At 35.4% G+C, this 14,823-nt stretch overlaps 1 protein-coding gene across 3 annotated transcripts in view; it reads right to left on the bottom strand.

The window, feature by feature from the left end:
- Positions 1-481: 481 nt before the first annotated feature.
- LPGAT1 (lysophosphatidylglycerol acyltransferase 1) overlaps positions 482-14,823 on the bottom strand; it is a 94,769-nt gene continuing 80,427 nt past the window's right edge. For all 3 annotated transcript variants that reach the window (XM_027871262.1, XM_027871261.1, XM_027871263.1), the window contains exons 7-8: positions 13,093-13,199; positions 482-6,098 (exon numbers count right to left, since the gene is read on the bottom strand). In XM_027871262.1, the coding sequence (XP_027727063.1) occupies positions 5,947-6,098; positions 13,093-13,199 (259 nt within the window). In that variant the 3' untranslated portion in view covers positions 482-5,946. The remainder of the gene's footprint in view (positions 6,099-13,092; positions 13,200-14,823) is intronic.

The raw sequence follows: 14,823 nt of genomic DNA, 5'->3' as shown, positions 1-14,823 counted from the left end.
AGGTGGTGCAGTGCGTGGAGTATTGGGCCTGGAGTGAGAAAGATCTAAGCTCAAATCCAGGCTCGTATATTTACTAGCTGTGTGACCTTGGGCAAGTCACTTAACCTCTATTTACCTCAGTTCCTCATCTGTAAAATATGATCACCCTGGAAAAGCAAACAGCAAACCACTTTAGTATCTTTGCCAAGAAAACCCCACGGACAAGGCCACTGGTGGTGTGTCCCTTGCCTCTGATGTAAAAATGAGTACCAAGATGACAAAGAAGATTAGTCAACATCCTGAGAGGTAAAAATTTATTGATTTATATCATATATCAGCATGTTATGATATGGTCACACCTGGTCATACAGCTGACTTTATCTTATAGCCAAAAGAGGGTTTTTTTCCTTTTAAAAATACATTTTTTTTTCAGCAGGAACAAACATTTTAAAAATAAACATTCATACCTAGGCGGGAATTAAAAACAATGGCTTTTTTTCCCCCCCCAAACTCATGAGGAACAGGGCTGGTCAGCAACAGATCTCTTCGTGCTTTAGCATTTGCTTTCAGGCTCCTTCCCCCCAATTGTCCTCCATCTTTCACAGAAACGTCTACATAAGACAAAAATCCCATCCCTCCCCAAAATAATGGCCCAAATCCTGACCCAAAAGAAGAGGTAGACTGAACTGAACATTATACTCATTGGGTAGATTGTGCAACGTGCTCCAGTCCACTTGTTTTCAATGGGCTCAGACTTAGAGACTACAGTCTATGACAACAAATCTGATAGATACATTAAGCGTTCAAACCTATTTGAGATACACATTTATGTGTTTACTTGGCTTTGATGAAATAACTTGAAAGTAGATGAGTAAATTGAGAAAAGCAGTGGCCAATAAAGCTCTTCAGGAATAGTTCTGAGTTTCATTTTTCTAAATCATAAGATGGTGGAAGACCATCTTTGCATTAGTGTTCTCACCTTTTAAAGCTCCTGCCTAGAAAGAGGAATTTTTGTGATGAGAATTCATTTTTCTGAGAGCTCTGAATGGAGCAAATGTGAGAAATATAAGACACTACCAAGAGTTAAAGAGGCTAAACACAAAAACAAAAATGGGCTTTTCAAACCAAGGATATTTTGCCATCTGATCTAATTCAGTGTGCCTGGGGCAATCAATTTACACCTTTCCCTCATGAACTTTCCTCAAAATACCAATGTAAAAAGGACCCCCCCCCCAAAAAACCCAAAACAAAACCCATAACACCAAAACACTCCATTCAACTAAGAAAAATTAGAAGCACTTTATCTTGAAAATCAACTTTATTTTCTTGCACAGTTAAAAAAAAATAGAGCCAGTTATTAGTTTCTGTTGAGAAAAGGTTTTGTTTTTTTTTTGTTTTATGGTTTGGCTTTTTTTTGGGGGGGGGTATTAACACCAAATTTCTGAAAAGATGATTTGGATACTAAAATCATTTAAAATGCATTAATAAAACAGATCCACATGTGACCAGCCCTTTACAAAATTAGTCACAATAGCCTTTACATTCATTCTTATCATACAGAACAACATGCAAATAACACAGCAAGGAAAAGGGAAAGGTCAAACAGACTAAAGTAAACAATATGGCATTAGGAAAACTAAAATCCATTTTATAAAATAAACACAGTTTTGTAATAACAACCTTAAAAGAAATGTGTTTTAATATAACAGTGGTTCAACGTATAACTGTTTCATTTCCCAATTATAAAACAGAAGTTACTGTCAAATGCATACACTCCTTAACATGTAAAGAATTTATGCATCACAGTTATGTGTTCAACAGTTTTACACAATAAAAATAAAGTCATTCAAAATATATGTATGCATACTTTGCAACTAGAATACAAGTTTATTTTGCTCTTTAAACTGTTTTAAAAAAATACTAAATGTAAAAATCCACAAATACGTAATTTTGCAAAAAAAGAAAAAAAAAAAAAAAGAAAAATCCATATCGTATCTTTCATATGGCTCCAGTCACCTTCCCCCAAAAGTCTAGCACCTTCAATTTATTCCCAGGGCCTGGCTCCTAATTGCTGAGGATTGGTGCAAAATGGTTGAAGTAAAGCACCAACCAAGGACTGCTCCAAAGAACCCCCAGGCTTCTTTGTGATTCAGGTATTCCCGACTTAGGTGATTTTGGTCCCAAGCACATTCTGCTTTACTCACATATAAAGTGAATTAATGTACCTGTGGGCCAAGCTCAGCATTTGACTTTTCTTTTCTTTTTAACAGAGGTAAGGTTTACAGCACTGCATGGCAAGAAAACAGATCATTTTTACTTTTTGCTCTATGTGAACCAGAGCTGAATACTACCATCATGGTAAAGTATATTTCATTTTCATTTAAGAAAAAGAGAAAAAAAAAGAAAATAATTAAATTTTCCTATTTAGCAGTGCAAATAATTTTTTTCTTAAATATCAACACAAATCCAACTCCTACTTGTCATGATTGAAGATTATTTATTATGACCAAGTTTAAATATTACAGAAGTGTTCAATGAAGTGATTGTCAAAAAAGAAAATTACTAAGACAAATCCACACAGGGGAGAATGAACATTCATAAAACAAATTCCAAAGGCATTAACAATAGAATGGTGTACCGAAGAAGTTTACATTTGGTGATTTAAAGTTTCAATTTAATAAAACAGTTTGAGAACAGTTTTAATACAGCCAACTCTTGATTATTCAGAAACTGATCATTCAGTCTGTGGATTATTCAAGCTTGTTGTGTCTCCTCTTATGGATGCCTTTCACTCATTTCACTGCTCAATAGCACATTCACAAATATCTTACCAGGCAGGTTACAAATCAAACCAATCAATTTCATACTTGGTAGCATTTCTGTTCAAAGGTTTGAGTAGAGAGGAGATTGAAGCTAATAGATACATTAGATTTTTGAATTATCTGTGAATTTCAATTATCCACATAAAGCCAGGTAATAAACAAGGTTTGGCTGTAATGAAAAAACTACCCAATCATAAAGACTTGAACATACAAGCTACCTTTAAAAAAAGACCTATTGTCTAGAAACTCATAACTAAATGTAGTAGATAACCTGTTTCCCCTTTAAACCTTCAATTTACCCCCCAGCCTCCACTGGATAATGGGTTTCTCCACAGCAATGTACCTAAAACACCAAACAACTGATTCTAAAAGTTACAATCAGCTGGTGTATTTAGATCACTTTTGTAGTCACTGAAACCAAGTTACTGGTCCTACCAATAGAAAGCAACACTCAGGGCTGTTGGGTTTCTAGAAGTACACACTGATCTCTGCTGAGGCAATCTAGGTAGACCAACTGAACTGCAGAGGAGGTGAGGCTCTACAGGCCAACTTAACTGGGTGAGCTACAAACAACTTAAGCTAGCACAATAACTATTCCCTATAAGCTTTATAATGCTTTCTCTCCATAAAATGTGAGTCCTTTGAATTTCCTTCCCCTTCACACAAAAACTACATGGCAAACTGGAAGGTTTTATTCGGAGTTTGGTTTTTTTTTTCTTTAAACAACAGAAAACACCCTGATTACCACATAGGAAGGAACACTGATTCTCCTTTCACACTCTTTAGTGCAGGTAGGAGAATGCCACTCACTGAGAAGGAAACTACAATCAGTGCTCTAAAACAAACATGTTTTACAAACAAAAGAGAGAGATATGCTTTAAGACAGGGTCAACTGTATACCCGTCTATACACTGCCCATACCCACCACATAAGTAACTGGCACACCTGTTTGTCCTGTTTGACCCACTCCTACGGAAAAGTATTATATTCCGGGATGGAGCTTCTTTGATGTGTGCAATCATTTAAAGAGTGTAACTGTCCCTTTATAGAAAACCTTTCCTTTTTCAACTGAACATCAAAGGATTTTTAAAAAAATAGTCATATCTACATTTCTCTGGAGAGGAAAACCAACAGAATAACCACAATACAGACTTCTTTAGGAATGAGGGTCTACTTGGGATTACCTGTATATGAAAGGGGCATGAACAGAATCAGCTCTATACTCTTCTCACTAGGTTCCTCTCAGGTGAGCTGGGCTTTATGTGCACTGTCACCGTGTATGGGCACACTCAATAAAAAACTGGGTTTCAAAATCTCATCTTACAATGAACATTTCCCAAACTAAGTACATCAACATTTCTGCATTTTGCTAGTAGCAGTACTTCCAGTCAATGAGGTATTTCAGTTACTGCGTTATGTTCTTTGTTACATATGCACTGAGTTACCTTAAAGGATGAAGATATTGTGGACTTATATTTGGTGTTAATTAACCTTTCCCACAAAACTGAGGGGAAATTCACATCTTGCTATTTTTTTGGTTTATTTTAAATGGAAAATATTTAACTTTATTTTTATCTTATAGACTACTTATCAAAATTGGTATTTGTGTGATTAGAGGCAACAGGGGAGTCTATGTTGCCAATAGCACAGAGCACTACAGTTGACTTACTTGGATCTTAATAATTTTAGAATTCCAAACCACAAACACCCAGTAGCTCAACATCTGGCATTCAAACTATGTACCAATGTAGCTCTTTTGTAGAAAGAATTTGGTTCTATCATGAGGTAAATCACACAAACAGGATGACAAGAACTATATTTTCTAGCAATCAGTAAGAACCAGACTACTTTAAAAGCTTTTGCATCAGCTTGTCTCCTAGTTAACTTTCCTTCTCCTGAGACTAGCAACTACTTTTGATATGGTGACAACAGTGTTGTTTGTACAGATATCTAGAGGGCTATGTTTGTACCTTGTCACAGGAGACTGAATAACTTCCTATCATTTTAAGCCAGTGTCTGGCTCTAGCTATTATTAGTTTTCTAATCAACTAAATAGTCTATTTTCTTCCTAAACAGAACATGTAGTTGTTTGGCATTAACTTGTTTTAACCATCCCAAAATGTATTTAGTGTTAGCACATCAAAATGGAAAAAAAAAAAACAAACCCCAAAACAAAAGGCTTCTGAACTATGTAACTGTCATATCAGCAATAGTGTGGTACCCAAAGCATTACTGTGCTGAAGAGTATTAGCACTCAAGTAAACCTTCAGGGGCAGCAATGCCTCTCAAGAAACCCACTTATTATAAAAATTCAATCGATCTCAAGCTATAGACTTTTCCTTCACTGTATTTGCATCTTTTAAAAGTGCATTTTGCAAAAGATAATAATCCATGTAATATATTCTAAAGATGAAAAAAATCAAATGACAAGACATTTTTTCACTCCCTTGGAAACGGGAAAGTACTAACACATGTAAACATGATGGTGGATGATAAACTCAACAAACTAGAGACTGAGATAGCCAGAATCGATTTCTGTTGTTTAAGCACATCCTAGTACTATTATGCCTAATGAGCACTGGCTTTTTCCACAGAGAATATCTGACACTATATTTCACTTAGGTGTTTAGGAATGGTTTGTTTTTGTCTTAAAACAGAAACTGATGACCAAGAAACAGTTATGCAGGAGGCCCCAACTGCTCTCAGAAATGTTAGTGGCAACATAACCTCAATTGCTGGAAACAAGGGATCTCTAGAACACTGTGGTAGTACAGACTACTGGATAAGAGGAAAATCGAGCTTTCTAACCTTGAAGTAAGTTTCCAAGTATATTCAGTGGTGATATAATTTCTCTTAGTCTTCCAGGATAACGTTATGATCTCCTCTTCTCCCAGCATGTTTGTGTTACATGTTTGTGGTATAGTATACCTTTTAAAAACATGGAAAGTTCTTAAAATACATTAGCAGGTCATTACATTACTGATCCTCACTTTTAGTAAAGTTTTAAAATTTCCCCAAAGAGGGATAAAAATCAAGCTGGCCATCCAGTTTCCTTTACTTGCGTATATTCTCATTTGCACATGTAATATAATGCACATTTGCAAAAGCCTAAACTCTTATGATGTCCATAGGTCCCATTCAACTTCTAGAACAGGCAATGATAAAAATACTGTAAAACGTTGTACCACATATAGCCTGATAAAAATGCTAAGGACTGTATGAAAAATAGCCACATGTTGCTGAGGGTCATCTCCTTAGAAATGGCTTTCTTCTGGCCCATTAGAGGAGGAAAAGCTCCTAAAAGAATAAAGCAGAAAAATTAATCAATTTGCGTGGTGATAGGTTTCCTGGAATAAGTCAATGCCAAAAAAAAACAAACCCAAAACTAAGAATTTAATGAAAAAGTATCTTTTTTATTTTGAAGCTATCTTTAGTAATCAATCCCTCTATTTCCATAACATTTTACCTAATATTTTTGCCAATAAATAAAGGAATTATCTACCTTGTCTTTCAAAATAGAGCATTACTTTGTGGAAAATATTTTAATCACATAAAGGGAAGGAGGATCGGGTAAATAACGTATTTAAATTGTTTTCTGAAATAGAAAGTCACTACCACTTGAAAGTCATTATTTAATCATTTTTATTATATTCTTCAGCATTGTCAACATTATTTGATGTTTGTTATTATCTTTTGGGCAATGTGAACCACAGGAGTACCTGTTGATTGCAACAAATATATAGCTAACACCTTTAAGTTCCATAATCCATTACTCAAAAGAGGTTTCCAGGATTCCAGTACTATACAGGAGACAGAAAGAGAGACCTTTTTTAGCTTCTCATTTCCATAAGTCATCATGGTTCACCCATCTGTCTCTGGTGTCTATCTTCCATTAGATTAAGCCCAAGGAATGGCAGGTCCAAAAATGATTTTCAGAAATGGCAGCCACACTGCTTGGGACAGGTACCAAAAACAGACTTCTGGGTTGTTCAAAAGGATACTAGACAGGCAATATTTTTATCTCAGTGCAATAATGCAGATTTTTTGTGTGGCACAGTATGTAAAATGTTGGACTTGGAGTCAAGAGCCCTGCATCCTAACTCAGACATATTACTAGTTGTGTGACCCTGGACAAGTCACTTAACTTGAAACAGCCTCAATTTCCTCATCTATAAAAATGGGGACAATAATTGCACCTACCTTATAAGGTTGTCATGAGGATCAAATGAGAGAACACGTGTAAAGTGTTTTGCAAAACCTAAAGCTAGTTATTATTTTGTCCAAAAAAAAAATTCCCCTTTTCAGTTTAATTAACTAACTTCTATTGTATACCTATCAGAAGAAAAGCACCACAAAGTAATTTCATTCTCTCCCCACCAACACACATACATACACACATATTTATCTATGTATATATAAAATGCATATATGTATGTATATTTACACACACATAAAATATAAAAACATTATATATGCACGCATATACACACATTAAAACAAAGCAGACTCATGGTAACAATAAAATGCCCCTGTTTACTTATTATTAGTACATAGTGACTACAACTTTTAATTTTTCTTCTGGATTTGGTCCTTCAATGACAGTTGAAATATTTAAGTACTTGAGAACATATTTTAGCTTTGGTTCCCCAGTGGTTCAGGCAATAATGGAATGTTCATGCCAATGGAATATTCTGACTGGCTTATGAAGAATCCCCAGAAGAGGCTAGTCATACAAATGGGAAATAGCAGATAGAATATGTAGTTCACAATTTACCATATCTTAGAGTTTTAGTGGAAGTTCATCAAAAACATGGTCTAAGTGCCAATTTAACAATATGAAGAAAGCATTCTAGCTTTTCTCCCCCATTGTGTGTTTAGCAATTGAGCTAAAAATCTCAGTTCTTATAGTAAGTTCAGGATTTTAAAAAAATTTATGATTTCATCTGTCCTTTAACATGAGGGAAATATGACCCATATGACAAATGTCATGGAGTTCGTTATCACTCTTTCTGATTTCTGCGGTTAAGTTGAAAATATGTAAAACCGTCTGTTCACATGAAGTATGATATTCTTAAACCCAACCCCCACCCCCAAATAATGACAAAGTGTCTAAAAGCTAACCTAAGAATATAAAAATACAATATAGAAACAATGCAAAATTTTTAAAATTTTGGCTTATGGTCCACATTTAACCTGGAAATATATTCCCTGTCACCTCCCAAAACCTGCTCTGCTTCATGATTTTCCTATTTCTATTAGTCACTCAAGATCAAACCTTCAATGCCACTTTTGACTGCCCTTTCCCTTAGACCTCTGATCCTAGATTTCTGTGATCTCTTAGTTCTGCTTCTTATTTTCCATTTGTATTATAAACACTCAAGTTCAGATCCTTGTTACCTTCTCACATGGACTGTTGAAATCTTCTTTTAACTAGTTTTCTAACCTTCAATCTATCCTATTTGTCCCTCGGCAAGTTACACTTTTAAATGGGCAGTTCTGAAGATGGTTCCATGACTCATTTAATGCTGTCCACCACTCTCCCCTGAATGCCTTCCAAATAAAGTCTAAACTCACTAGAAGGCATCTTATGTCATCTGCAATGAGGCACTTCTCATCTTATTTCCTTCGATATATTCTAGCTGATTGGACGAGTTGACCTTCTATGAAGGTCTCCCCACACCTCTCCACCTCTGGGTTTTGTTCTATGCTCTCACAAAATCTCATGATACCACTCCCTATCCCCAACCTAGGTCTCTACCTGTAGAAATTCAACTGTTCCTTTATGGGCCAGTTCTCCATGCCAGATTGCCTAGAGTTAACCACCAAAACAATTTCATTGTGAAAGTGGACAAACATAAAGAGCTTCCAGGAAGGAACTGGAAATTATACTGATACTAATAGACTTGTACTGAAGAAACTGGAGTATAAAATAAAATGAGGTACACAGGGCAGGGGGACACAGAAATTTCCCTATATAAGAGAATGAATTGGAACTATTTACATATAATTTCCTCTACAATTTAATAAGCTCAAAAATTTAGATGAAGTCAATAGAAACTTTGGTTTTAAGTACATAGGAATCTGATTAAGGTAACAACGTTTATGACACCAATCTTCACAGAATCAAATCGAGAGATGGAAGATTGAAGAGGTCATTTAGTTCAAGTCCCTTAGACTTCTCAAGGCAACCCACTGTACTTTTGAATAGCTATAATTGTTAGGAAGTTGTTCCTTTCTTCAAACCAGAATTTGCCTCTTTACAACTTCTACCAAATGCCTTCTAGAGTCAACAACCCTTTCTTGGGTTAAATACTCTGACAACTGATCCTTAGATGACTTTATCTTGAAACTCTTCATCATCCCTGTTGGTGGGCTCTGGGTTTTCTTTTCTATGGAGCATACCTTTTGGGAAAGTGTTGCTCAGAATTGAATACAATACTCAAAATATCATCTGATTAAGGCAGAATGAATGGATTATCACCTCCCTTGTTCTGGATACTATGCCTCTCTTCATGCAGTCTAAAATCCTATTAGTTTTTCTTTGTTATTGTATTACATTTCTGACTTGTATTGTGACTGCACAGCCCATGGAAAAAAATCAGATGAACAATTATCTACCTTGCCATGCTTCCTTGTGCTTGTGAAGCTGATTTTTTATTTTTTAACTCAGGTATGAGACCTCATATTTATTAATATCAAATTTATCTTTCTTTCTAAAGGGATTATAGATTTCATGCTGAAAAATGTCCATCATCTAGTTCAATTTGCTTATTTTTAAAGGTGAGGAAAACTGAGGCTCAGAGAAGATATATAACTAGTCCAAGGTCACAAAGGTAACATTTCACAATCTGGTTCTTTCCATTGTACATTTAAGAGATTTAACCAACCTTCAAACATGTCAAGATGTTTTTGGATTTTATCCAACATTTTAGCTACCCCTCATAGCTTTAGTTCATCTACAAATTTGATTAGCACAATCAAACACTAAACATCATTTAAGTCACTGATAAAACTGTTGAGACATCATTGGGTAGAGCACAGATCCTCAAGTACCATAGTCTAGAAAATTTCTCTGATTTTCTGGGTCTATCCTTTCTTCCAGTACTGGCTGTCTCTGTTATAGACACATACCCCTCCTTCCTGGCACTACCTCCTATGTAGCCTTACTAATTGGTAACTCCTTCTTGAAACATCAGAAGTATGAAATCACTAAAAAAAACCTTATGCCTCCTATAAAACTTCCATCCCATATCAGCATCCCAAAGCACCCCTGATAGAATGACAGTGGGAAGAGCTGTGAGATATAACTATGTACCAAGTTCTAGGGATAACTGCTTGCTAGATTTCCTCTGTCTGCCATGGCCTGAAGACCACTACATCAGCAGCTTTGTCCAGATCCCTGATTCTATCCCTTCCACTTCTGGAGGTGTCTGTCATTGCACAAGTTAGGGTTGAGATGCACTGGTTCTGGAGATTTCAGCGACTGCTCTAGTTTGGAGGTTGACTGGATTCTTTCTATGCTTCCATCTCTGAGTATCCCCAGTTAACCCACAAAGCCTTCCTGTAAATGTCACTAATAATATTCTACTACTCTGAACAAAGATTGGTTGGTCCAATTCTTCTGTGCAGCTCTTTTAAGTCCCCAAGAATCTGGGACACTGGAGGCATTCCCCTAGACATGACCTTCGTAGCTGACATTAAACCATTAATGACTACTTTTTGGGTCGAGTCATTCAACCAGTTAGAATTCACCTAACTATAACTCTTATGCAGTTCATATCCCCATCGTGTCTATAAGAATATAAGGAAAGACTGTCATATTCTATGCTGAAATCTAGGTAAGTTACATTTCTAGCATTCTCCTGATCTATTAGTCGAGTAAGGTCAAAAAAAGAAATAAGGTTAATCTGGCATGGTGGGTTCTTCATGCAATTGTACTGGTTCTATGTGATCACTGTTTGTTTTGTCTGTTGCTGTTGACACACTCAGCTGTGTCTAACTCTTTGCGACCCTATGTACCACGGCACACCAATACTGTCCATGGGGTTTTTTGGGCAAAATTACTGGAGTGATTTGCCATTTCTTCCTTCTCTGAATTAAGACAAACAGAGGTTAAGTGACTTGCCTTGGGTCACATAGCTAGTAAGTGGCTGAGGCTGGTCCTGAACTCAAGTCTTCCTGACTCCAGGCCTAGCACTCCATCCACTAAACCAGCTGCCACTGCTCCATCCACTAGTTGCCTCCTTTTTCTGTGTCTAGAAGATCACTAAGCATCCCTTTAATAATAAAATGTAGAATTTGGCTAGGAATTGAAGTGAAACATACTATCTATAATCTGTAGGCTCCATTTTTTTCCCCTTTTCTGAAAACCAGAACACTCGCCCTTCTGCAGTCCCACAGTGCTTCTTGTGTTTCTGATCATTCAAAGATCACTGACAATGGCTCATTGATTACATTTGCCAATTATTTCAGCACCCAAGGATAAAGTTGTTCGATATCTGGGGACTTAAAACTTATGAAGTGCACTTATGTGCTTTTTAAAAATCTTCTTTTTCTGGGTATTGGCTCCCTATTAAGCATTTTTGTTCTGTTCTTCAAATACTTTGATTGCATTTGTGTGGTTAAGCCACGAAGAAACTGAACTGTAGTGACTCCATTTCTACACAATTTGCTCTTTATTAGTCATGAATAATTCATTCCAATAGTGTACTCTGCAAACACTTCTGTATTTTACTTTATTAATAAGGAAGCTAAACTATTCTTGCTAAGAAATTAGGTTTCATTAATTTTATTGTACAGATTTATTGTCAGTTAACTATAGATGCTGTCATCATTTATAAAGATAAAAAAGTTTTATTCATTTGTCCATCTATTTAAAAGTCACTTTAATTCTAAGGTTTTAGGCAATTTCACAAAGACCTGTCATTTTAAATAGCATGTCTATAGTTTCTTTGATCTTAGATTTCTTTGTTAACTAGAACAAGTCTGTCATTTGTGCCTTAGATTTACAATGATCTTGGTAGAATGCCTTATGCTGGGGGAAAGGGGAGTGGGGCAAGAATGCTTTCAAACAATGAAGCAGAAACAGAAAAATAGACTTTTCCAAATAAAGAATAAATCAAGGCTATTTTGCCCCACTCCCTACCCCAGGTTTTCATGTTTATAATTTGCATAACTGCCCCCAGGTGAATGCGGTGCCCAGAATTATCCATTGTATAGTCATACAATGGATAATAGTCACTGACTACATTTTCCCTAGGGTGGATAATTGAAAAACTAGCATACAATTATGTTTTCCCATGAAAAATTAACTCAAATATTATAAGCAGTACATCTATTCAATTTAGAAAAAGATTAAAGAAATATAAACATTTAGATAAAATTAAAATCCCATCCCAACTAAACTTCAACTGTTCTCTATCACTGTTTTGTCTAGCTTTAGCTTTCTTACTCTGAATTAAGTAAAATCTTTTATCTATGTTTCAAGCATTAAAAAAATAATCTTTTACGCAGCTCACAAGTTACCTTTAAATTGGCCAACTTTGATTCTCCAGGGCCTCAGGGAAGCTTGACATAAAAAACTCTTAATAATTTGCCTCTAACTTTGCCTCATTTAGTACCCCCACCATATACTCAGTGCTACTATTTATCTAACCCTTCCATCCCTATTTGTGTTATAAATTTTTTTCTTTGCTTCTTCCAGAAGAGAGGAGACCATCAGTACCTATGATAACAAGTATATGGGAGAGGTGTATGACTTTCTGCATCAGTATACAAATCCTAATACAGTCTTTTTCCATTTAGGAAAAAATTTCCTTGGTAGAGATTTTTTACCAACTTACTCTCTCTAAGTAATCAAGCTGTTGAAACTCAACCACTTTATGCATTATTTTCCATAAAACTGGTTAAAATTAAACATAAAGTAGCTTCCAGCTCACTATCAATTTGTTTCTTCTCTGTTCCGATCATTTTAAAACACTTTTCAACAGGACAGCTTGTAAACAGAGGTGTACAATCATTCAAAGAGTAGTCACCTATAGGAATCAGTCTTTTGGCAAAACAGTGCTATTTATTATTTATCAAAGATCTAGCTGATAAAATGGAAAACAAATGTATTCAAGTATGTGATCAACACTAAGGTCGGCAGTAATGTTAATATTTTAGAAAAAAATAAACACAATTCTTGACACATATGGTCTATAAGTATTCAGAGCATTGTTACCTACCTAAAGACCATCTTTGAGCAAAATGGACATATATTCATGTATAAGTTTTCTGAGGAAAAGCTCACCTGTTTCATAAAAGTGTGACAAGAGGTCCTCCTTTTCAATGAACCGCTGATAGAGCCAATTAGCAAGGGCATCATTCTCCAAGGGTACATCTTTAATTGGAAAAATCCTAATCAGAACATAAAAAAAGGTTAAGCCATATCAATTCAAATGTCAAAATCATTTAAGTTTTCCCACAACACTTTGGATGCCTTTACAAACCAAAGACACCAAAACTACTTAGTCAGGGATATGTATGTTTTGCCCACGTCAAGTCAACGCAAGTGTCCTTAATATTTATTAAAGGTCTATATTTGGATAGAATCCAATTGCCTATTTGCAGACAGATATACCTATCTTCAAAAATTCAGGTTTTTACAAGGATATTTATGATTAAGATTAATAATACGAGCAATAATAAGAATAAACAGCTATACTGGAACTTGATGACTATCACAGATGGAACTGTTGCCCACAATTGTCACAACTGACATAACAATGATATATACAAAATTTAAGAATAATATTTTCAATATATGTTGCCAAACCAAATATCCATAGTCTCCTAAAGCTACATGGAATGAAAAACTCTCAAAATACAGAAATCTAGCAGAAATCAAAACAATTTCATTAACAGTATCCCTGTCATCTCATCTGCTCCTGGAATTGTCCCAAAGATGATGTCAGTGAGCCTACAGAAAACATTTAAATACTTTTTATTCAATTACATAAAGTAGTTGTCTTACCACCTATGCATACAATAGTCTATAGAACATTAAATATAAAAGGATAATAAAGCAGGATAGTGACTTGTTCCCAGGTTCACTTCTAACTGAATTCTATCAAATATAAGATGAAAATAAGAACAATGATATTAATAACTGACATTTGCATAACACTCTAATTTTCACAAAGTTGATATGCATTACATCATGTGAGCTTCAAGATAACCTTGTGAAGCAGGTACTACAAAGGCACTATTACTTCCACTTCACAGATAAGAAAATGGAGGCTCAGAAAAACTAAATGATTTGTCTGTGATCACATAATTAGAAAATGGTGGAATCAGGGCTTAAACCCAGGTCTTTCTGATTCCAATTCAGTAAGCAGTTAACAAACATTTGTTAAGTGCTTATGTGTTCCAGGCTTTATGTGCTCAGGGCTGGGAGACAGATACAAAAGAAGTAAAAAACACAGTCTTTGCCTTCAAAGAGCTCACTTTAATATATATATATATATATATATATATACACACACACATACGTATGTATGTATGGATATATATATATGTATGTGTATATGTGTGTATATATATATACACACACATAGATATATATATAGATAGATTTTTTTTTATTTTATTCTGAACTTAAGAAATAAAACAAGCAAGTCCGTAACAATGTGGGCTAGAAAAACCGGATTGCACCTGAATTTGCAGATCCATTATGTACAACATGCAATTCCTCTCAAAAATACAACAAATAACTCATTTAACTTTCTTCCCTGACACTCCCCTAACTTCAAGATGGCTACCATTAGATACAAATTTATATGTGTATCTATGTGTGTATATTCTCTCAATTTCTCTCTCTATGTATATAAAATACTCTCTCCATATATGTACATAGAGATCTCTCTCCATATATATATTCATATATATATGCTCTCTCCATAGAGGGAGGGAGGGGGGTGGAGGGGCAGGAAAGAAGAGAGGGAGAGGGAGAGGGAAGGGGAGAGAGAGGGGGGAAAGGAAG

This window comes from Vombatus ursinus, unplaced genomic scaffold (assembly GCF_900497805.2).
Source record: "Vombatus ursinus unplaced genomic scaffold, bare-nosed wombat genome assembly UNPS02014798.1, whole genome shotgun sequence".
NCBI lineage: Eukaryota > Metazoa > Chordata > Mammalia > Diprotodontia > Vombatidae > Vombatus > Vombatus ursinus.
The sequence above is the reverse complement of the archived record's forward strand: the minus strand, read 5'-3'. Positions and strand labels throughout refer to the sequence as shown.